Here is a 25,493-nt window from a genome sequence, read left to right on the forward strand (position 1 = left end):
CGCTGGACTCTTGCAGCACGATCCGGTCCGCGTACGCACACGAAAAGTCGTGCAGTTCAACAGCTTCTTGATCAACTTGTGGCTATCACCATTGTCCTCGTCATTCTCATTGTTATCATCGTCATCCGACCGAATATCAACAGCAAGGGTCACACCGATGGTGGCAAGGTTCGAAACGGAAGCGTACGTATGTGCCCAGCTTGTCAAATGAGTGGCACTGCAAATTTTAAAACTTCTTGGTTCCCAATTAGCTGATGTATCAAACAGAATTTGCGGATTAGTAATTGAAAATACCCATATCAAAAATACCTCATCAACGCACTTGAGTCTCTTCAATATCGCGCAGCTAGATTCATCCATTCATCCTACTCATATGACGTAAGCATATCCGCCCTAAAAAAAAAATCTAAACTACAATCCCTCTTACACCGTCGTACGATATCCAGCCTTGGTCTTTTTCATAAGTTTTCTTTTTTTTACAGTTCACTTAACCGCATGCCGTACATCACCCCACCATCAAGAATATCGCAACGCACTGGTCACCCGCTACAGGTTTCAAAACCGCGCACACACACTACTACCTTTTCTACTTCATTTTTTTCTCGTACAGCGTCAGAGTGGAATGCCCTTCCGCACCACGTTGTATCCACAAATAACCGTCACATGTTCTATGCTGCTGTGTTTTCTGTTTTACCAAATTAGTTGTCATTGATTGTACTTAACGCGAGTATTTATTTCTACAGTGTTCATTGTTTGTTATTGTTGTATTTACTTCTACAGTGTTATTTTTGTGCAAGATTTTCAATGATTATTACGTTATATTACCACATCATGTTGTCTTTTCTAATGTTACCAAATTAATTACTTAGCGCGTGTTCTCGTTTTCACAGTGTATAAACATTACTTTCTTTTACTTTCTCCTCTCTTTCCACTTTCTTTTACTTTCTCCTCTCTTTCCAAAGTTCTATTGGTTTTTATTTTTATTTGGATTTACCCATTACGTGTTGCCCCCACCCCTTATGTAACACCCCTATAAACGGGGCCTTTAAGGAAATAAACTGAACTGAACTGAAACTTTCGTTATTGCGCTACTGCGTTTTGAAATATCTTCGCTGAGGGGGGGGGGGGGGGGGGCAAGCATTGAACTCTGTGGAAGTCGCCTGCGACGCCGAATTTCTTCGTTGTCGAGATAATTTTGTTCTTGAGAGCCTTCGTAATTTGAGGTGTCTAACTTAGTTGCAATGATGTTTCTTTTCAATTTCTTAAGGAATTGAAGCTTATCTTTCTAGCCATACGGGGAGCACGGCACAGCTTTAGGGGATAGATAAATAAGAAACAAAGAGGATAGCGAAGGAAGAGGAGGAGAAACAGCCAGGATTGTGAGCTATTCGTTTAAGCTATCATAATCATCATCATCGTCGTCGTCGTCGTCATCATCATCATGGCCATTCTTGGGAACATGAATTGCTGTATTGCCATGCATACTCAACTGCACGTAAGTCGCAAAACGCAAAGCTTAAAGGAGAGTAATACTACTGAAACCAACACTAAACACAGTTACACATCATTGTAGAATATGCGCACTTCTTGTTTAAACGTGCTCTGGCTTGTGTGTCCACGATCGACGAACCAAAGCGATGGATGCATAGCGATGGATGGGAAGGGGAGTGAAGGGGAAATGAGTGAGCTGAGGTTTAGGGTGTGGAAAAGGAGGAGAGACGGCGATATATACAGAGAGATATATACGGCGATATATACAGAAGCAAGACGGATAAAAAAGAAGGTGTAGAAAGAGATGAAGAAAAAAAAAGGAGAATGAAGATGCAGAAAGAACTCAATCTATGCTGGTGTATTGTATGTACGCGCACACGTACGAATACACATACGTATATGCATACAAATAAATTGAACCCCCCCCCAAAAAAAAAAAAAGTTATGGATATATGCTCTTGCTAGGTGAGCTCACAGTAAGTTTACAACCTCCCTGAACAGTAATTTAAAACAGTTGGCGAGCTCAATGTTGGTCGACATTAGCATACATCGTCTCTTTGGTCATATGGGTGACGTCAATTATTTTGCTTTGCGTCAACAAGGCCTTCGCAGATATTAAAATATATCCAATTCGCAAGCGCAGCACGTCAAGATCAGGATCTGTCGGCGTGCGTCTCAACGGTTGAAAGCATGACTGCGGCAAATAAAAGAACGACCATCCATCCTAGAGGCGATAGGCTGCGGCAGGTACTGCAGTTCGGGTGGGCGATGTTTCTACGGAATCGTTGGTATCGCGAGGAGTTGCGGGCAACGCCAGGACCTCGCAAAGAAAAGCGCGTTATACCCACACCGAGCAAGCCTCCGTAGGGCTGTAGATGTATGGTTCAATTTCGCCGCCCGAAACTGACCACAGCTCCAGAAAAGGAAGCGCTACAGACTAACGGCCTCATAACGACGCCCTTGGCGGTAAATTAACGATGTGCTGTTATGCGAAAGGCTTTGGGCGATCGTGTTGCACGATACCGGTGGATACTCGAGACCACGAATACACGTTCAGAAGCTCGCGTGGGGCGCGTTAATAACGCAGAAAAATTGCCCCCAATATATATACATTATGTGCATGGTCACTGCTACAAAACGATGTACACTGAGGAAAAAAAAAACAACTGCTTAAGTGTATATGTGCCTACATATATCTCGCTGATCAACCATTGTAGACACAAAGAGAGAGAGAGAGAAAGGAAGAGGAAGACAAGGAGGTTAACCAAGAAAAATATCTGGCTGGACAGGATGCGTTGCTTTCGGACAGTGCAATTTTCATGACTTCATACTGTCGTTACGGGATCTCCAGTCATATTTCTTCAGCCACAATAAACACCGGCAGATAATAAAGCCAAGTAAGGTATGGGGCATGGTAATTGTACTATTTTAACTTTATTGTAGTAATTCTGATAAAGATGTGAGTGAAGCAGAGTGCATGAACGAGAACCGACTTGCCCCCGGAAAAGACCAAACCTTTATTTTTCTCATTATCTCATAGCTTTAATTAGGGTGTTGCCAAACAAACAAAAAACAAGCCCTGCAAATCTCTATTCCTTTATCGATCAAATAATTAGGCTCAGTAATTTAGCGGTAAACACGTTGCACTACTAAGCTTGTGGACGCATGTTCTCTTTCTGGCCCCGGCCGGAACTTATCGGTGAGTGCGAAACGCAGGTACACCAGCGTACTTTTGAGATACACGTTAAGCACCCCAAATAAGGCAGATGCTCAGGAGAAGAGCTTTTACCAAGACTCGAAAATTTAGCCAACACTGGATCGATGACGCATCCACTGCCGTTTTCGCTGCAGGTGCCCCGCCAGCGACAGCATCGTCATGTTGAACGCCCGCACGTGGGCCGTCGCCCTGCTCGCCCTGCTCGTGCTGAGCGTCACCTCGGCTGGCAAGGGCGCTCCCCAGTTCGTGCCCAACGGCCGGTACGGCCGCCGGAGCGTCACGCCGCCTCTCGCTGGTAAGCACGTCACTCTTGGCATCGGCTGTCTCGCGTTTGTGCTCTACTTCATATAACATGCGCGGCAGCTTATGGCGGAGTTCAATCCGGTGTGCGGCGTGACCACTTTAACTGCGCATGCGCCGACTCTCCCCCTCACGTGAGCGCGAAGAGGTGGAGTGAAGGAGGGGGCAGAACACTTCCTCCTCCTCGTTTCTCCTCTCCCATTTAGCTCTCCGCCACAGCTGTGCTCTCGTATATAATGCTGCGCTCGCTCGCTGCGTTGCACTATCCTAGCGGCGCTCGCTGTTCACTTTGCGGCGCACACACGGTGATACACACAAATGAGAGAGGGGCGGGTGACATAAGTGGTACACAATGTAGACACAACTCAACGCACAAATGAAACATACACGCAAACATACACATGGAGATATCAAATGGAAACGCATGTGAACACCAACGCTGCTTCGCATCCCCGCATGGTTCTCTTCAGTAGGAGATAGTGTAATGTTCAGGCTCCCCTTTCGAAAAACACTCAATAACACATGGGATATAACGTTTCGAAATTACGATATGATTATGAGAGACGCGTTGTGCTGAAAATTTCGACGATCTGGCGTATCACACACAGCAGCACACGGTGCATTTCGCCTCCATCGTAACGTATCCACCACGGCCAGGATCGAACCCGTAACCTTCAGGTCAACAGCCAAGCACGCTACGACACCACGGCGAAGTTCAAGCAGTTTTAGGCGGACTTGTTTCGTAGTTTTGGTTTCCAAAGCGTGCGATGAAATGCACGAAAGGTGCAGTTGCTCTTTGGCTTCGATGCGTAAAGCAGCGTTTTGTTCACGGTTTTCTTATAAAACAGGTAAGCGGAACAAGTGGGCATCTTTACCGCAAGTTTGATGGCAAACTTGTTCAAACAGGTGACACCATTTGAGCTCCCTTGAAGTGACTATTTATCGCCAACTCGCCAGCTAAATTCATGAATGCCATGTTTACATCCTAAAATAAATAATTAGAAATTGTAACTGTCGATTTCGCGTTTATGCACTCCAATATTTTCTTCGCGTATATGAAATAAAGGGGGCGCAGTACGCCAGTATTGAAAAAATTGCGAAGAAATTACTGGAAAAAAAACGATAACGAACTTGCAGAAAAAAAGAACGAACGAAGTGCAGCAGGGCGCTTTCACAGGTCCGTTTGTGTTCACATTAACCGAAAAAATTGTTAGGATGGTGAAACAGGTTACCACAGCAGGTCGAATTATGCTTCACTGTCGGTGACTGTCCACGCGTAGATTTATTCAATATTTTCATTCAAGACTCTCAGGATAAACGACGGCAGACAGACACCATATACTGGACGCCGTTCAGCGATGGAATCTGAACTTCGCAGTCATCCAAGCTTTGAGTAATCCAAAGCATCTGTTGTTTACCTAGGTGTGTTTCCGCCGTTTTAAAGCTGGCACGTAGTCGATTAATTTGGGGCCACCGTCCAAACGCTCGCCAAGAGCACATTCTCTGCTTTAATTAACTTTGTTACAGCTGAGCTGTACATGGCCCACTTTCTTGCTTTATTCTTGTGTCTTTTAGGTACAGTAGTAGCGAAAGAACTCTTTTTAATGCATTAGCTGCTTTACCACTTCCAAGAGCCCCCAAACTTTTTATCATCTTAATTCCTCAGATCTCTATCAGAAGCATTATTGTGATAAAACCCCCGGTGCCCTCTAGAGACCTGTGGAGGAACCAGTCACCAGTATATGGGGTTGCAGCGCATTGTGGGAACGCCCAAGCAGCATCGCGCTGCTAAAGAACGGCGATCAAAGACGGGAATACGCCTGTCAGACCCGCTGGTCACGTATACCTTCACAGAGAGAGAGCAGTAGTCTACTTTTTGAACGTGAGATAGGATTTGCCGTTTCTTTTGTTTGTACTACTCTCCATCTTTTTGTCTTTTTTTAGCAACTTAAAAAGAGCAAACATGCTTGTAAACGCTCCAGGGCAATTCTGGGACGCAAGAAACTTAAGTGTCATGAAAAATAAGTAAGATAAATAAGTAAGAAAGACAAGGTCATGAAAGAAAGATAAGCTAGTGGGAATGTGTGGCGTCAAATTTGCTTATGGCAGAGCTACATTTCATTTTATGTATATTCGTACGCAAGAAATTGAGCAGCCAAATCAAGGGAACAGTCTGCAAGCGGGTGTGGCTGCCAAACAACCCGAAATTAATGTTACAACACAGCCTTGGCTTGCGTACCGCGCACTACATCTATGAATGCATAAACACAAAAGTAATAAAGACAAACACGCAACTAAGTCCGCTAAAGGCAATCGGAATCACTAACTCGATGTGTCATCGGCCGGTGCGAACTGTGTCAGCAGCTTGCTTTTGTGGGCAGCGCCGTCTGGTGGCAAGTGTGCGAACCGACAAGCAGCGTTCACAGCCTGCGGGGGAATCATTTCTCGAGCTCGCTGATTGCGTCGGACGCGACTGACTTGCCCTAACGAGCGGGCCCCGCCGCCAGGGACTCTTCTTCGGTATCCTGGCTCGTGCCCGCATTTCCCTGGTTAGAAACCGGCGACGCGCAATTAGTGTCCGATACAAGCGCGAGTCAGCTTATACCCTTTATTTCTTTCTGTCGAATGGAGTCGCCATGCAAGGCTGCATACGGACCACTTATTTCGACTTCATGATAATAATAAAAAAAAACTAAGGTCGATCAGGTCACTAGAAGCAGAAAAAAGAGCGCGTACGCATACCACGCGTGATCCCATTAAATCGGAATAATGCACTTTCACATTTTTATGCATGCAAATCACATACACTCGTCGTGTTCAAACGACAAAACCGAATGAAGCGGCTTCCGTGTTTGTGACACAAAAACGGTAATGGTCCAAATGTGTTCTTAAAATTCGCCTGTTATTTTCGTTTCATGGTCGGTGTCAGAATGTATGCCCCAACTTCGGGCTCGTCGCTTTTGCTGTAAAAACCGCCCTCGGCAAACTCCATTCCCACTCGCAGGCCATCCCCTTTCCACCAAGGCAGTGCATAATTATACAATCATCGCGCCTGGGGGTGCTTTTCCCGATCAGCGCAGCCTTCTGGGTAAACGCCATTCAAGAATGCTTATGTGGACATATCCGATATACGTTGAATGCTTATTAACGCTGTTATGACACAACTTGTACGGGCTGTTCGACACTTAATACTCAGAGCGCATTGCAATGTGTTCCTAGTTTTCCCCTAAGCGTTTTAACATACGTAATGAAGCGGAAGTTATGAGATTTTTGCGGCATGTATAATTATTACCCCAGAGCCTGCGGCTTGTAGAATTATTAAGCCTGAACTTTGCTAAAAATAATTGCTGTGGCATGGAGCTTTAGAAAAAGTCAGTTGAAAATTGCCCATCACCGCCATCATCATCATCATCATCATCATCATCATCATCATCATTCTAATCATCATTGTAATTGTATATATGTCCACTGTATACAAATTAAGTCATTTCCCAGGAGTCAATTATTACACCCGTTTCATGCCATTGAACCTCGTGCTAGAAAGAAAATTTTCATAGCTGGACTCACGAGTTTTAGGCAGAAGTCTAATATTTTTGTATGTGAAACGAATCTGTCTTTTTACGTGGCGAAAACACTTGCTCCCTGCGTTTGGCACGAAAAAAAGTGGACACGGATGCAGTGAATGCATCTTCGGCACGTCGTCTTTGCTATGCCAGTATACGACGGGAACAAAGCGTGATTGTGGTGCTCCCCAATCACACTATCATACGATCGCCCGCTTCGGTTTGCCATTTCTCAGATACTTATATTGTCCACTTCGTCCCGTAGAAGACTCGAGCAGAGAACCGGGTGGCCATTTTGGCTGCAAAATACGATGCACGGCAGCTTTTTCTAGGTGAGCAATACGGTGAATACATTGCGGTGGTGTTTCAATGAATTGCAGAATATATCAAAACTCTATCTAGAAGCACGACGCATATTTTTTTATGAACCGAGAATAATAGCGAGAGAGAAGGGCCGTAATGCAACTGTGACGTTAATAGATCACCAAACAAACTGCAATACTTCGCAGGCTAATTAATGAGTGGTTTTCACTACTCAAGAACGTTGAAGCGGGCGCCATTATCCTTTCAATCTTTTCAAAGATCTCACATAATGCCACGGCCTCATATCGTTGTCGTCGGTCAATGGACTTTAGGACAAGTTCTTTGAACGTCAAAGAAGGTTCGCAGAAATTGCATTTAAGTAGCCTACTTATCAGATACCGTTGGTAAAAAGGGCTTGGAGAAAGCTATTGAGAAGTACATTTTGCGCAAACATCTTCCACGCGTTCATCGTTAAATAATAGATGTTGTGCCATATTTGTGCAAGCTCCGAGTTGGAATAATGGCCTGCGCGGTCATTTGTTACCGCTTAATAAACTTCACCATTAGCATTACGCTCCTCTGTATCATTTCGATACAAACAAATGAAGCACCGCCATCGCCTCGTAAAAGCCTTTCATTCGTGCGCATTTACCAGATTGGGTTTAACTTCCGTCACATTGTATTTAGAGAGACATTTCTATAGTTTGAATGTGCTTCAGTAAGTTCGAGATAATCAGAATAAATTCAAATCAAGAGAACTCGTCTGTACAAGAGATGCACGATTAATTATTTCAGCGTTCTTAAATCCAATGAGACACATTACAATGATCCCATTTCAATGGCTCCCGCAATGTATCCAGCAACTGTGAAATGTTGCACGGATTTCGATAAACAACTTCAAGCGGTCTCACTTTTCCTCCAAACGCCTTCAGAGGAATCTTTCAAGCCTAATCATGGAATACTGATAGTATTAACTCAACGACAACGAGTCTCAATCATGTTACTTAAATAGCGAAACGATTCTCGCGTGTCAGTAAAGAACAATTTCCCAATCCCGAAAACCCGCTTTTAATTACCACGACACGAAGCTTGGTGAGAAAAAACTCACCAAAGAAAAATGTGGGCGGAGACGGCACTTATAATAGTTAAACTTGTGGCATTACGTTCTCTGAGTGCAGTTTATCAACATAAACCAAGCATTAGTTTTTCTTTGGTGTTCCTTTAAAACTAAGGACTCACTATATTATAAAGGTGAAATCACGGGCTGGTCGGTTAATCATGTCCGCCGTGGCAGTACAGCGGTTATGGTGGTTATGGCTACTAAACCGAAACTCGTGGGTTTGGTCCTGGCGGAGGAGGTCGTATTTTGATGGAGATGAAATGACGTACAGAAACCCGAGCACGGTTGCGATGCAAGTGCTCGTTAAATAAAACCAGATAGTCGAAATTTTCAGATCTCTTCACTCTGGTCAGCCTCATAATACTAGTAGTTAGGGTTTAACGTCCCAAAACCACCATATGATTATGAAAGACGCCGTAGTGGAGGGCTCCGGAAATTTAGACCACCTGGGGTTCTTTAATGTACACCCAAATCTAAGCACACGAGCCTTAAGCTTTTTCGCCTCTATCGAAAATGCGGCCGCCGCGGCCAGGATTCGATCCCGCGACCTGAGGGTCAGAAGTCGTGTGCCTTATCCACTAGACCACCATGGCGCGTGAGCCTAATAGTCATATCGTTATTTCTAGTTATAGGACTCCTGTAATTGATATTTATTCGCGATATTATATCGCTATATCATATCGTGATATGCTATGAGTAAGATGCCATCTTGGAGCGTTTGCATTTTTTTTTTTGCGTTCATCCCTCGTTAATGTTCTGTTTTGAACGACCACGACATAACCCCCCTCCCCTTTTTTTTTCCTCACCCAGGTGTATCCAGAGATCTGACGGTGAACTTCTTCGGAGATTCAAGCATATCCTGCGCTTACACGGGATTCGCGGACATCTACAGGTGTTCGAGGTAAGGTTACGTTAAACCCCATGTGATTTAACGAATAAAGTCGAGACTGGCGGAGACGATAACACACACTTAGCCTGGTAATCAGGCCGCTCGACATCTACATCGAGACGGCAAGCTCTCCGAGTGCTGTCCGATTACGTTGTGCTTGCAAATTTCCCAATCTCGTCATTGCACTTAATGATCTACATCTGACGTTCTCAGCTGCTGACATTCACTCTATCACTCATATATAACAGCAACTATCAACTGCCTGTACGTGCGCATCACGAGATCTGTTGAAACATATTTATTTCTCTTCATCTCAACTTCACTGTAAGATACACCTATCTGCCCAATCATGTTTGCCGCTTCCTTTCTCTCTGCTCGTATATGCTCTGCTCTAAAGAGTTTACAGGCTCGGGATGAGTTGAGCAACTTAGATGGAAGGAGATGAATGGTGAATGTATACCCTGACGCAGGTAGCTGAGTTACTGTTCATGGAGTGTATCGCCGCGCCAATCAGTGGAGATGTCAAGTTGCTTGATCATAGGCAGCTTATAGAGGTGACGCCTTGCACAGCATCTTGGATGCATTGATGTTCCGTTACTAGAGGACTGGCTTCCGTAGGTCAATAATGCTGGTGACCACTGATGACATTGTGCGTAAAGAACAGGAATTATATTTTCCCGACGTCTTGTAGGATAGCAGCAGTATCTGTACAGACTTCGCGGGGATCAGCGCGCGATGCTTCGATGATGGTGCGTTCGTCAATAATACATGTATCGCTGCGTCGTAACTTAATTGGCTTGTTAGTTATGCTGAATTACCAGGGAGGCATTGGATCGGGCTAGTTATTAATGCGAGAGCTACGCTGAAAGAGAGCATGCAGCGCAGCAAGAACCAGAACAAGTTGCTGTATTTTGCGTCAAGCACTTGAAATACAGCAATCCAAGAACTGCTAACTTCCCACACCTACCTCCGAAAAAGCGCTAACCATCTAGGCAAGAAGATTGCGAGAAGCACGCCATCCCTTATTTTTCATTTCAGCATGCATTACTAAGCTTGTTTTCTTCCGTACTCGATCGGTGGTAGGAGCGGGCGGGGGGGGGGGGGGGTCACTGTGGTGAAACTTTGCTGCTGCCCAACAGACAACCTTACGCTCGCCTGTGTGCGTAATGAATGAAGACGCGAGTAACTGCGTCCCACGAGATGCTTTCAGTTAACGGCACAGTTTTCTTTTTACGTGCCCACACGACAACCTCGTGGAATTGAATTCGGGAGAACACCAACGCACCTCATCTTGTGCGTCGTTTTCATCCCTTCTGTCTGCCGATCACGCATTGGAGGTAAACCAATTGCTCACCGAACGGCTGACCACGTTTAAGTGACAGACAACAGCACCCGAGGGAGATGCACGCAGGGCTCCCTCTATAAACAGTCAACGCGATGCAGCCACGGGCTCAGAGGTGCTGCTTATGATGATTGAGAAACACATCATCCTGCCGCGCTTGGCAAGCAAGCGAATGGCACAACATTATTGCCTGATCGTGTTGTGTCATCGTATAGTTGTAGCTCCATGCGTCAGAAGAAGAAGTCAACAGATTATTTTGGGGTAATGCAGACGTAAAGCCCTAACCACAAGTACGCGTCGCAGCGCGTTGCAGCAGGCTTCAGTTGCCCTACGCCCCATTCTTCGCCGGTCGCACGAGGTCAATTTTTCGTGGGGTCACAGAAGTAAGCTTAGCGGGATAAGTATAGGCAGGTTTTATTGATAAATTAGGCGATAATGTACATGTCTTCTTAACGTATACATCGACTGTTTGCTTCATGTTTTCCTGTTCGTTAGATCAAAACCGCTTGATGTTTAGAGTTAGCGATCGCTGTGTGTACGTGCATGCAAGTGACAAGGACAAAACAGCCCTTATAATGATCTCGATGGTGCAACGCTTCTGTTTTGTCTAATTAATTACTTAACTCCATGGTTTACGATGATCAAATTGTCCGTTCTCTTTATCAAGTACAGTTTACTTTCGCTTTTTGTTCCCCTCTTCTTTTCATTCACAGTAGCGTAGCCAGTAAATTTCCGCTCCTCTCTATCCTTCCAATTGTTGTGTTGTCTGTCTGTTCGCGCTTTGTATCAGATAAGGTCAGGGTCGGGTACACACGGAAACATGTGATGCGATATCAACAAACAACAGTTACGAAATTGTGATGGTGCCTGTCGACAACAACGACGAGAGCCGCCTGTCGTTATCTCTGGAGGACAACCAAGTCTTCCAGCCATTATACTGCGGCTTTTCCAGCGACAGGGACCATTTACGAGCGCTTCGAGAGAATTCCCACAATAGAATGGCCATATAACCCACCTTCCGTATCGCCAGAATGACCTCCTGCTCAATGAGTTGGAAACCTTGTTAATGACAAATGCAACATTCAAGCACTACACAGGCCCTTTCAGTGAGCGTCCCTGCAGAAGCGTTAAAATAAATTAACGACGAGTGCCAGCACGCGCCTAACAAACTTGTTCCGGGGAAACATCCACGTTTGCTTATGAAAAATTTTTGCGAAACTCTTAATGGTGAGCGCGAATTTAAACTTCAGAGGTCCACACTCACTTCCTCGCAATTTACCGAATGACGTTTTGGTGGCTATGCGTAAGCCTATGACCTATGCAAGCCGGTTAGACGTAGTCAGGATGATGATGATGATGATGATGATGATGATGATGATGATGATGATGATGATGATGATGATGATGACCACCTATGCAGGATCAACTTCAGCGTAGGAGGGACACCACGTGCAGGATGCTGAACGCAGTGATTATGTGCTCACGCTTTACGATAGAAATCATTAATGGGGGTTTTTCTTTTCGATACGAAGCCTATTACACAGTGTTTCATGATCATCAGCCTGACTACGTCCACTGCAGGACAAAGGCCTCTCACATGTTCCGCCAGTCAACTCGGTCCGTGCGAGAGGTCCGTGGTTCGAATCCCGGGGCCACGCAGTTCCCAACCGGATTTTTTAAAAAAAATCTACGTGGTGATAGAACTGCATTAAGAGGCCTGTGGTGCGGCCTCACTGGTGACCACCACCGGTAACGCACTGGCTCACCAGAGAAAGATTGGCCACCCTGGTGCAGTATCTGGCCACTACCTCCCACATGCATACGTCAATGAACGCAGTGTTTGTTGCACTGTAAATAGAACGATCCGTAGATCTGCTCAAACTTGCAGGACCATCTGATAATGGTACAATCTCCGCGTCATATGCTGTGAGTCTAGGCGCCAGACCTACAGATGTGGTCACCCAGACGCGGTACGTGTGGATTGTGAGCTCGTTAGCCAGCAGCCGATGCTGCGCTGTGCTGTAGACACTGCTAATCACTGACCAGACTTACAGAATGCAACAAAGACAAAACAAAAGCGACCAGAGATAGCGACGTCTGTGCGTCTGGCGCAAACCGAGTGCATGATCACGTGACCCATAGTCGTGCGGCTCAGAACGTCGTAAATGGGAGCGTGCTCGACGCGTGTGCGGCTGCTGCGTGCGGGTGCCGCGCACGCAGACATCGCTTCGTGACTCCGCCTCTCATCCCGGAAGTCCGACGCACTGACCTCGTTTACGATGGGGATCCGTTGGTAAACAAAACGTTGGGGGGAAATACGAGCGAGCGAGCCCGATAGCGAACCGCTTTTTTAACATTATAAAGCAACCACCGAAGCCTTCGCTAGCTGCCAATGCTGATGAGGTTGAGTGTTACCAAGTATGATCGCTTTATTCGTCGAAGATGATAGGGAGTCTTGGAAAAGCGTAACGCTCAGTCTGCGTTCGATGCGGTCGCCCGCTATTTCGGTCACCTAACGGGACGCCTGCGCAGTAGCGGCAAACGCAATAGCAAAGCCTTGCGTACGCTATTCTAAAACTCTCTAATGACGTCAGCCGATATGGATGGTTATCAACAGATGAACGTGACGATCATGATATTTGACCCCGCTGACGCAGGTATCGCGCCTGCCGCCGCAGAACGCAGAACGATATGGCCCGTTTGAGGAAAGAGGCACACCCGTCGTGGTAGTGTAATGGTTATGACGCTCCATCCGAGCGTCACAGAATAGAATCCCTGCCGTGGAGGTCCCATTAACTCGTGTGCTTTGATTTGGGTGCACGCACAGAACGCCGGAGGGTCAACATTTCCGGAGCCCTACACTGCGCCGTCCCTCATAATCACATCGTAGTTCTGTGAGGTAAAACACCAACAATTATATTCTATAAGAAAAGAGGTGCAATTCCCGAGTGTACCTACATGCGCAAGGCATAATATTCCTAAAAGTAGGTTTGCTATGTTCATGATTTCTTTTAAGAGCTAATTAATTATATATAATCAGTTAGTTAGTTAGTTAATTAGTTAGTTAGTTAGTTAGTTAGTTAGTTAGTTAGTTAGTTAGTTAGTTAGTTAGTTAGTTAGTTAGTTAGTTAGTTAGTTAGTTAGTTAGTTAGTTAGTTAGTTAGTTAGTTAGTTAGTTAGTTAGTTAGTTAGTTAGTTAGTTAGTTAGTTAGTTAGTTAGTTAGTTAGTTAGTTAGTTAGTTAGTTAGTTAGTTAGTTAGTTAAATGTTAAAATTCCTTCCCAAAAAAGACAACCAAATCTTTTCATCATTGCCATCATTGACATCATTGGTTTGTTTGTTTGTTTGTTTGTTTGTTTGTTTGTTTGTTTGTTTGTTTGTTTGTTTGTTTGTTTGTTTGTTTGTTTGTTTGTTTGTTTGTTTGTTTGTTTGTTTGGCTGACTAGCTCATATTTTTTACTATCTATAGTTCTTTAACGTATAACTAAAACAATGTGGCAAGTGACAGCCGGGGCCGATGACCTGCCGTAAGTGACGTTTCACTTGTGACAAGTAAAAAAAAGTTGTGTGTTTCTCAATGCGTTGTGTGTATTAGAGGGTTCATGTCGCCTAATTTTCGATCGCAGTCATGTGTTATGTGTGTTGTTCCCCGTCGGTTCCCAAACGAACAGGCAAAATTTTAGCGTATTTGCTCAAGCGCTTAATTTATACTCGGATTTTTTAACAAACGCGCAAGTGACCCAAGAGTCGGTGAACACTGGCGAAATCGTGAGCCGTGGCGTAACAAGCCGCTAGTTTCGCGGGCGTCTTTATCCAGGCCAACGATTTTGTTTCGTGGTCTCCTACATGCTCAATGAAGCTATTTCAGCTTTTTTCAGCATGTCATTCAATTTGAACGATTCGCTGTGGCTCAAGACGACGACTCCGTTTCGTGCAGCGCATGACGTCACACACGCCGTGACAACATGGTGGTCGCCAGTGGTGAGCGAAGTTTGTAGCCGGCGACTTTTATAGTCGCCGGCTACAAACTATAGTCGCCGGCTACTTCATTCTGCAATGAAATATTCTTTTCCAGACCACTTTCCATATAGATGCTGGCACAATAGACCATCTTCTATTTTCCGCTGGAAACCGCCATTTGTTGGGTGGCCATCATATGGCCCCTTTAACAAACATTTTAGTGTTAGGAGTCTTGTGCTCACGAAAAGTTCACATCAGCACGCACTCTTTCTGTACAAGCCCGCCGTCGTTTTGGTCACTTGGAGAGAGAGAGAGAGAGAGAGATTTTAATGGAGAGCTGGGGAGTTTTGCCTGGTTTTTAACCTGAGAGGCTACTCCAGTTGCCGGATGATGACAGTGATATATACAATGATAAACACACAACACATACAGTTACATACACGCATAACAGTCACATAACACATAATGTCACTCACACGCACTGCACTATCTACAACGTTTCGTTCAAGCCTGCGGCCCGAAAGAATGTCAGTAGCGCTTTTGCAGAGTCGAACGCACTGGAGGTATTGTGCCATGGGCCTAGAATAATTTTCAACTTCAAGTTTGAAGTTGAAGTTGGGAGCAATGAACAGCGTATACAAGAACATCGTGGCGTCCTCGCGGTCAAGCGACTCAGCGTAGCGGCATGACGCCACTTATAAACAACAAATGCCCATCACAACATCGACGGTTTCGTCGTAAGGCCTTCGGCCTGTCCTCCCCGTTCCCCTTCACTAAATGCGCAGGCCACTTCAAGTTGAGGGAAACACTACGGCTCGTCTGTTTATCACGGAAGCCTGTCAAATGGAGGTAAAAGAGAGCCGCAATAAATACGTATACCACAACGCGTACCCCACGCCCCACTCACAGAAACATATTAGAAAGAACGAAAACGACAGGGAAGAAAAAAAAACGGCGCCGCCAGCTAGCATCCGTGCATTTCTTTTTTTCACGTGGTTGGTGTTGTTATGCAGTAGAGGCGAAGGGAAATACGTGTGGGAGGAGTGCCGTGTTGTTGAAAGGGAATGTAACAGACGCTGAACGTGTTTTTGTGACCTGCAGGAAAAGATTCTCAGCCAACGACTTGCTTGCTTGCGGCATCTTGGAGATGGTTTTTGCAAGTCGTCATGTAGTTAGCAGCCTCGTTGGTGCTGTTGCTTGAACTATATATACATGCGCATGATTATATGACCTTCGACGGCTAGAGCCTTCCATGGACTATACATCTTTAAAGAAAGAAAAACTTCTGAGAACAATATTAATCCATAATTAGGTGACATTGAAGAATCTGTTGTCGTATCATCACAAAAAAATGCCAAGTATGTCACAACGAAATTTTGAAATGTAGAATGGAGCATAATTAAATTTAAAAGAAAATGTTTGTAGTTTATGCGAACCCAGCCATCTTTGTTCGCATTATGGTGGCTAGAAGGTAGTTCGCATGTTAGCATTGGCTTAGGTTGGCTAGACTTGGCTGGTATTGATTCAGGTTGAGTAATTCAGTGGATAACATTTATCAATATTGGCTATCGACTCCTGTAAAAACGTAATAAAATATCGAACATGCTATAAGAAGTATCTGCACCATCGAGGGCTTCGCACGCTAGGATGGTCACACTGAGGCACGTTATCTGCGGTCCTGTTCACTGCAAAATTATAGAGTTTAGCGAGGCTATAAAACCGAAAGCGAAATCTTAGCGCTAGTGTTTATGGGAACTCAATCGCATGCCAGCACAGCATTTATGGGTGGTACATGGATTCGCTTAAGCTTAGATTTTTCGGCTCAATGATTTTTGTTGTTGTTGTTTTGAATTTAGAGCTGGTAATTACTTTCAAAATGTAGCAGTCTCCCATCGTTCCTTTGATTATCTTTCTGACTCGCCATTTTGAATACTCTCACGAGGTCCACAGTGAACAGAAGGCGAAAACACAGCAATAAATGAAGTCACAAGTGCATTAGAAGCCGCGAGAATGAATGCAAGGCAACCTTATGTGCTGCTCATCATTCTCATAGTGGCCGAGCGATCGCAGCGCCAGTTTATTCTAGTAAATACTTTAGGAACCTTCTTGTGCAAAACATCAGATGTAGATACAGTTAATTGAAAAAATAAGTTCTGACCAAAAAGTAAAAGTAAGGTGGCGACCAAAAGCACTTTAAAATTAACTCATACGTTTCGGCTCCGGTATGGGGGCCTTATTCACAAGATTTTGTTATTATTCCCGACCAGACGAGCTTTCGTCAAACTCTTGATTTCATAAGTAAGTTCAATAGTTTGTTGCATGACACTGTGGATCTAACTGACATTCATTGAAATAGGGCAGTGGGGGGGGGGGGGGGTGGAGGATTGATCGGGGGATCAATTGAATCAATCGACTGATACGTGGCGTCATCTATTGCAGGAAAACATCCGAGGATTACAAGGACACGTCGTTCGAATGAAAATGACCAGCTGCCGACTCCACCTAGCAGCGGTGACATCTGACTGACTTCACAACTTTGTTCGCTATGACCAGAAAGTGGAAAAAAAGATGACGGATAGAAATTGCAGCACATCCTACGAAAAATGTGTTTGTTTATTTTGTTTTTTTGCGACAAATCCTGCCGAATTTCTTCTAGCTGGGACAATGCATATAAGGCAAAACCACCAGGTGCTAAACGACGAAGCAGGGCTATGAAATAAATTCGTTTGTTCCCTGCTCAACTTGCTGGTGAGACGAGGCGATATCGAACGCCAGTTGACTGAGAATTATTCCGAGCGTATACGAACGACCTCATAGTTCTACGAAACAAGTGAAAAAAAAAATTGCGCTTGTCGAAGTGTACACCGCGTCCGCTACTTCGACACCCTCCCGCGCCTTCTTTATTGATGTCTACGTCATCCCCCCTCCGCTCCTCCTAGTCCAGTGCTGAGCGACCATACAGCCACGTTTGACGCGAGGCTTCTGGTTGGATTCGTGATCGCCTATACATGCTCGAGCCGTGGCCTTTCGTATGGCGCAGAATCAATGTTCCATTTATCCGAAAACCTTTCTAGGTGAGCGAAAATTTGGCCGGGGAAATCCCGCAGACAAAAAAAAGGTCGAAAAAAAGCTGCACTTAGCTTTCGCGATTGCCCATTAGGCACATATAAACGCAGAAAAAATTTCGATCAGAACTACTCAAACAAATCAGACTGCGCATTTAGCGCCTATTATATCGCGTACTGCATGGTCTACGCAACGAGCGCATTTTCCCAAGCAACTACTACACCGGCGTTCTTTCTTGAAGTACGCGTCTTAGTCGTCCGAACGTTTCAGGCTGTAATGCTCTTAAGAAACGCCGTCGATTTGCAGCCACAAACCCAAGCAGGCCAAGTACGCGTCCATCCGTAAAAAAAGCGCGACCGTCTAGTTCATCCGTTAACATTTGAAAGTTGCGAGCGAAGTTTGCCATCTTTAGAACTTAAGATACTTACCTAAGCTCGATATACACTGTGTCAGTTCAAACTTATACCGACGTCCCCGGTTCATAAAATTAACTACGCATTTTTGGGCCGTTATTATGTCGCTTTCAAAGGATATGCCTTCGAAAGTTGGTCGGTTTTCCGTGCGTGATACGGCATCGCATTACTTGGATTGCACACCGCTAAAGTTGCCACTTCGTACAGGAGAGTAGCGATTTGCATGAAGGATGATTGCAGAGAGAATAGTCGAGCAGCGGTTCTACGATGACAGCGTTCTTAATCCGCACGACGTCCCTCAGATAAGCATCGTGACGAACTCCGTTTCCCGTTGCCCAACAGCTCTCTGTCATCGCTATATAGTCCCTTTAGCATCCCAAGCGTCCCAAGCGCGTCACTTTACTCACTTTACTTGCAAAACTTTTTTTTTTCTTTGCTGATCTCGCGCGTCGCATAAACTATAGGTATGAGTACCGTTCGGCCACGCGTCAAACGTGAAGGCGAATGGGCCCCTTACCATAACCAACAAACCCTATTGCAGAGTAATACCAGATAAGCTTATGCGTCTGACGATAAGCCCTATACTTTACGTCCTTCTCTAAAAGTGTGTGACAATCCCCGAACAAGCGGCGTCTTTGGAAACACGGCGGCATCTCTTATCTCCTTTGCGCTTCGATCGACATTCAAGTTGAATGATATTCTGTACTAAATAAAGGTGACGCATATACCCACATGTTCTCTGGCTGATCTCTGAACTGCGCGAGTCCGACGGTATACGGGAAAGGTGCAGGCCATTCTGGGTCGACCAAAGCGTTTCGCCTCTTATCAAGTCGCATGCGACTGAGCATGAAGTAGGCCTCAGTGTTCCGAACATGGCTCATAGAAGTCGGTATCGCATCGCCACAACTCATCACGATTACCCTCCTTATCTTCTCCCCATTGGGGAGTGAAGGTATAAAGTTCGTTGAACCTGCGCACTGATATCAACCTAGAAACCGAAACCATTGCAAGAATCTGGAGTGGTTTAGACTGTCGTTAATTCACTCAGGTACTTCAGCTCACTCAGGTACAACAGATGTATCTTCATTGCTGCTGAGTGAGCGGAAAATCTATGACATCAGATGAGACAAATTTAGTATCATATCGCTTGCGTTTGGTGAAAGTTACGTATTCGCTCATATAGTGCTTACACAGGAGAGACACCGTAGCAGAATATCAAGTCGCACAATGAGATTCTTATTAGAATCATTAGATAATTATCTCGCTTGAGTGTTAGTTAGTTTAGCTAGTTAGTTAGTTTCTAGTTAGCTTGTTAGCTAGCTAGTTAGTCAGTTAAATAATCAGGTAATAAGTTGGTTGGTTAGTTAGTTAGCTTGTTAGCTAGCTAGTTGGTCAGTTATGTAATCAGGTAATAAGTTGGTTAGTTAGTTAGCTAGTTAGCTAGCTAGTTAGTCAGTTAGGTAATCAGGTAATAAGTTGGTTAGTTAGTTAGCTAGTTAGCTAGCTAGTTAGTCAGTAAGGTAATCAGTTAATAAGTTAGTTGTTTAGTTAGTTAGTTAGTTAGTTAGTTAGTTAGTTAGTTAGTTAGCTAGTTAGTTAGCTAGTTAGTTAGCTAGTTAGTTAGTTAGTTAGTTAGTTAGTTAGTTAGTTAGTTAGTTAGTTAGTTAGTTAGTTAGTTAGTTAGTTAGTTAGTTAGTTAGTTAGTTAGTTAGTTAGTTGAAGCTTTCAAACAAGTGCTATGAATGAGTAAAAGGAAGTCGCCCATGGTCATACATAATTTGGGTTGCCGGACGTGAACCAGAATCTCGCTACTCTGATGTTTTCGCACACCCGTGGAAGTGCTGTCCTCAAATCAAACAGACGAACTTGTTATTAACCACTGATGTGAATTTGACCGACGACCATAACCACTGACGGAGTAGGTCTTCCGCTATAAACACGTAAGAATTGTTGTGAATGAAGCCACGGCGAAATGAACCAACAACGAAGTGAGTATACAGGGTGGGGCCCAGCTTTTTGCTATTTTCTTAGGGGCAACATACGATGCCGTAAGTTTCGTATTAAGCTATTTACTCGTTTGTTGAAGTTTCGAGAGTGCTCCATTACACGAAAGAAAAAAAATGAAACTGAACATAATGCAATTTGTTTTTTTTTCTGCGTATACAGAATAGCGCAAATTATGTGAAATATGGAAGCCGTCAGGATTTTCTGCACATCATCTACCAGACAATGTGAAGACGAACAGCGAAAATCGACATGAAAATTTCAGCTTGTACTCACACTATAGAAACATAAAGAAAAATATTTGAACAAATAAACCACCTGCTTATGCTGAATTAGCTTCGCATTTTGCTGTACCCTTGAGAAAAGCACAATGGTACCGCACACGAAGAAAACATCACATGATCCAGAATTCGACTTAAGTTAAGAAGCTGGGCGAATAAATATAGCGACAAGCGCCAGGTGTTTCTACAGAGAATAAACAAGCAACACAGTACGCCGAACGACATGCTAACAAAACACTGGGCCCGCCAGAGAGAGAGTTCAATATGCACTAGTGATGCAGAAATATCGATGGCACTATTAATACTACAATAGGTCTGTGCTATCGAACCATCAACGGTAAAAGAATTGTCGATAGCACTATCGATAGTAAGCCTGATAGCACGATTAGTATAATATCACCAGCGTGAACTTATTCCGGCATCAACTCGATTCGTCGAGTATGTGCAGGTGGAGGAGCAGGCTGAAGGGCACGAAAGTTGACATGGTAGCGCTCTTTCACCAGTATTTTCGGCCGACACATCACAATTGTGTTGAATTATTCATGTGTACGAGAAACGAGACAGATACATTGAACGTTAATATACGCGGCTTCAAAATGATGTTGCATTTTGTAATTTCAAAGTCAGAATATCAAGAAATAGGTTCGTAAATTGTAAGGTGCAAGCGCTTACTTTTGAAGGTGAATTTATTGATATACATACTGCCACATTTTTATGACTATAATACTTCTTATTTCACCAAGAAATTGCTCATAAGTTAAGTAAACTGAGTATTCACTATAGTAGGATACCACCAATGTGTTGTGGCAATATCGACGACCACCAGCAGCATAGTTATCCACAGCTCTATTGATTGTAATGTCGGCAGTAATACTGGTAATGCTACCGACAGCACTATCACTCGCACTATCGATAATACAAACAATTGATAGTTTCTTTACACTATAGTGTGCGTGTGTGTGTGTGTGTGTGTGTGTGTGTGTGTGTGTGCGTGTGCGTGTGCGTGTGTGTGTGTGTGTGCGTGTGCGTGTGCGTGTGTGTGTGTGTGTGTGTGTGTGTGCGCGTGCGTGCGTGTGTGTGTGTGTGTGTGTGTGTGTGTGTGTGTGTGTGTGTGTGTGTGTGTGTGTGTGTGTGTGTGTGTGTGTGCGTGCGCGTGCGTGTGCGTGTGTTGCCAATTGAATGAAGGCCTCTTGCAAGTTGCGTACTTCATATATGCGTCAATTCCAAAAGGAATTGGGCCGCGGGTTTCAGTCCGTTTTTACTTTGTGCACGCTCTACACGAGGAGCCACCATCCAAACGTGTGTCCCCTAACACCTACTAGCAACCAAACATGATAGGTAGATATTGGGGGTTTAACGTCCCAAAACCATAGAGTTTCCTAATTGAGCACGTCACGAATTGAAGAAAGCGACGCCTAGCGCTAAACGCTACATGTAATCACCTAGCCCGCTGCAAACGAGTAAGAAGATATGGATGTGAAAATGAAAGGATGCGGATGCGCACACACCACATCGCATGGCGCGGCGATGCAGTTTTATCTAAAGCCCCTGTAAGGGTCTTTATTTTTATCAGATTGCGGTCATCACTCGTTCGCCCCGGCTTGTTTTTCAGTAGGGTTGAGAGCTGGGCTAGTTGGTGAGACATCATTTAATTATATGGTGTAGTAGCGCAATTTTCACGGGGACGAAGAGGACAAGAACACACGACACTCGCTAGCGAGTGTCGTGTGTTCTTGTCCTCTTCGTCCCCGTGAAAATTGCGCTACTACACCATATGGTTAAATGTTGTTTTTCAGACGAGTGTACATTTTAACAGCCGCGCAGCATAGTTATATGGACGCTTTTTGTGGGCTCCATTTCGTGGATCATAATTCGCCTGGTCAACCCTCGTTAGAGCAAAGCAGTTTCAAGAAGAAAACACTTATTGACTACTCATAAATCGATGTAACTACCTACCCCATTTAAAACTAGTTAAGTCGAAAGCCGTTTTAATGCAGCCTTAACAACTATACAAATCATGCTGCGGCTATCTCTGTAGTCACTCCGTCAGTGCATGCAGCCAACGACGTATCACGCAGTCCGAGAGATTCTAAAGGAAATTTAAGATTGAAAATGCTGCAAGTCCGCGTACTCACACAAGGGCAAGCCTCCATGTGCGTATATTTAGGCGCAAGTTGAAGAACCCGAAAGTGCTGAAATTTCCGGGGCCCTCATCGACAACGTGACTCATATTCGCAAGTGATTTTGAATCATGATTACTACAGGCGTAGTTCATCATCATAATGGAGTGACTACAACTACACACAAGTTACACATACCAAGGGTTCCAGTGAAAGCAGTTTACGGCCAGAAAATATATTTCAAACCATCGAAGAACTTCACGAGAATCATTGCGAACGGAATAATCTTCAGCTAATGCGTGTCCTATACTGCGCTCAACTTCTAACCAAAGACGCAGTGCTCGACTGAGCAAGTTCTGCGATAAGCGCTTAAGTTTCGTGCAACAAATAAATATGCCAACCGTTTGCGCGAACATTTAAACACCAGGCCGATGGTGAAAAAGAAATGTACACACTCCTGATGTGTGTGTGTTTTTTTTTTTCTGTGGTTTCAACAAAGGCGGCGCTTTCAGACGACGTAAAGAGGCGTCACACATGGCTTATGCACTTTTAACACATCTCCTTGCAAGAAAATCTCAACAAAATATGCTTACTTGCGTACGTCCAATCGTTGTCACAGTTGGGATGTGGTCAAATATAACCAGCTGCTCTAACAATGTATCATGAAAAAGAAATAAAGCTTTCTGGCTAAAAACCCCCAGATCGCCTTAAGCGCGATATATCCGAACTTATAAAAGACGCCATTCGCCGGTGAACGCAGGCATTTTTTTTTTTCTTAGCAGAAAAAGGAGCTCGGGTGTCTAGGCTGTACGCAAAAGTGTGGGATTTTGTTCGCTGTTACTTTTGAAGTTCGCTTGCTCACCTGCGCAGTGTATATGCGCAGTTCATTTTTTTTTTCTTTCAAGTGAACACTACGTCCTTTTTGTATCTTATCATTTGTGATAGGCCGAGTTAGTTGAATATTCATGAAACTAAAAGGAACTCTATGACTGATGGAGTTCGCTTTTCAATATGATTCGTAACGTATATAGCGTTCGCATTTTAAACGCAGTTAAATGCTGGCAATTGAAACTGCTGATGCCTAAGGCAATTTATTTCACACACACAAACACACAATATATATATATATATATATATATATATATATATATATATATATATATATATATATATATATATATATATATATTTATTTATTTATTTATTTATTTATTTAGAAGGACACCGTAGTGGAGGGCTCCGGAAATTTTTTACAATCAGTTGTTCTTTAGCGTGCACTACTGGCTTCACACAGTACACGGGCTTCTACCATTTCGCCTCCACCAAAATGCGACCATCGTGGTCGGAATCTAACCCGTGCACGATCTTCGACTCAATAGCCGAGCACCCTACAGCCATTGATCCACCGAGGCGGGCACTAATGAGAGATGTGCGTTTGTCACACGCATTTTCTTCCACTCTTCCATGTCTGGTGTTAATCTAAGGTCACCTCACCAACATCGCCAGTGTAGGCAGCAAACCAGAACTTCGGTGCTCACAACAAGGAAGTGCTGCTGTCACACACTTCAGCGCACCACAACTAGGTGTTCATGAGAGAACCGCGAGCACTGAGAGAGGACTTCTTACGGCTTTTCCTAGAACTTGTGGGATACAATTAACAGATAAACAAGTATTGCTTGACTGATCCATATGCCTCGAAAAAAAAAATGCTTACGGACACTCACTGGCCCGACTGATAATTCATACTGATACCAGAAAAAGGCGACAACATTGGTTATTTTAGCCTCTATATACGCGCAGACAGTGAATTTCACAAACTTTCATAGCTTTCGTTGCGTCCCGCTGTCACACCTGTCCCGTTATTAGGGAGGCGATCGCCGGGCTAATTCCAAGGGCCGAAGTATCGGCCCCCCGAACCGCACCACGAAAGCGTGGACAATTTAGAAGTGGTCCTTATTGGTGCGCCAGCGGACGCCGGCTGTGGCCCAAAGAACACGACAGAGCCGAGAGTTGATAAACAAACAAAATTATATTCTCATTAACGGCAGATCAAAACACAATACACACGTATGCACACTCCACAATAGTTACATACAATACGTCACCAAACAAACAATGTACTACACAGTACAATCAACCACACTTGAAACAACGGACACGGACAACAATACGCACTACAATGCAGTCGCATGCATTGAACAACCAAGACACTTAGAGACTAAAGAGATATAAAACCTATTCAGTCCAAAGTCCTTGGAACAAAAGTCTGAATGATACTCTTCCGAGAATCACTCACTCAAAGTCCAGCGTTGTTGTCGTTCCGCAGCTCTCGAAGTTCTCTTCCAGGAAACCTCCCGTCTTCAATTGGCCACTCTTCAAACTTCAACTTCTTCGCCGGAAATCCGTCGGCTTCACACACGCAGCTGTTGCCCGCGTCTTCGCTCGTTAGCGGTAAACCCACGCTCTTGCCTGTAGCTCGAGCCGTCCCTACGGACCAAAAACTTCGCCGACTATACGGCGGACTCTCGACGCGCTCTGGCGTTAACTTCCGTCACCTCCTGATCTGTCACTACGGGCAGAACCTTCGCCGACTCCACGGCGGAATTCCTACGCGCTCTGGCGTCAACTTCCGTCACCTCCTGTTCTGTCGTCTCGGCCGCTCGATTAAATACCTTCCGCGCCACCTTCCAGAAATTTCTGGTCATTTCGTCGGCGCGATACGCGGCGAAGGCTGGAGAGAGGCGAGACGGTTTGTCAGCCCTCCGCGTCGGGTGACTCAGCTCGGCGTAGCCACGCCTCCTTCGTTCTGGAAATTTCTAGCGCTTGCCCGGCCGCCGCTGCGGGGTGAGGAGGTTCGTCTGCGAAGCCGTGCTTCTGCGGGGAGAGCGCGCGCCCGGGAGCCTTGGATGTTTGCTTTCTTTTTTTT

The 25,493-nt window shown here is 44.7% G+C and overlaps 1 protein-coding gene and 1 long non-coding RNA gene across 2 annotated transcripts in view; one reads left to right on the forward strand and one right to left on the reverse strand.

Moving 5' to 3' along the window:
• The window catches only part of LOC119171411 (RYamide neuropeptides-like), a 64,871-nt gene extending 47,302 nt beyond the window's left edge, over nucleotides 1-17,569 (forward strand). The window contains exons 2-4 of the mRNA XM_037422240.2: nucleotides 3,343-3,503; nucleotides 9,305-9,395; nucleotides 17,123-17,569. Of these exons, the coding sequence (XP_037278137.2) occupies nucleotides 3,368-3,503; nucleotides 9,305-9,395; nucleotides 17,123-17,162 (267 nt within the window). The 5' untranslated portion in view covers nucleotides 3,343-3,367 and the 3' untranslated portion in view covers nucleotides 17,163-17,569. The remainder of the gene's footprint in view (nucleotides 1-3,342; nucleotides 3,504-9,304; nucleotides 9,396-17,122) is intronic.
• The window catches only part of LOC142814296 (uncharacterized), a 96,790-nt gene extending 71,786 nt beyond the window's left edge, over nucleotides 1-25,004 (reverse strand). Inside the window, exon 1 of the long non-coding RNA XR_012894905.1 lies at nucleotides 24,864-25,004. This is a non-coding gene — a long non-coding RNA (uncharacterized LOC142814296). The remainder of the gene's footprint in view (nucleotides 1-24,863) is intronic.
• Between the last annotated feature and the right edge of the window lie 489 nt (nucleotides 25,005-25,493).

This window comes from Rhipicephalus microplus, chromosome 4 (assembly GCF_043290135.1).
Source record: "Rhipicephalus microplus isolate Deutch F79 chromosome 4, USDA_Rmic, whole genome shotgun sequence".
NCBI lineage: Eukaryota > Metazoa > Arthropoda > Arachnida > Ixodida > Ixodidae > Rhipicephalus > Rhipicephalus microplus.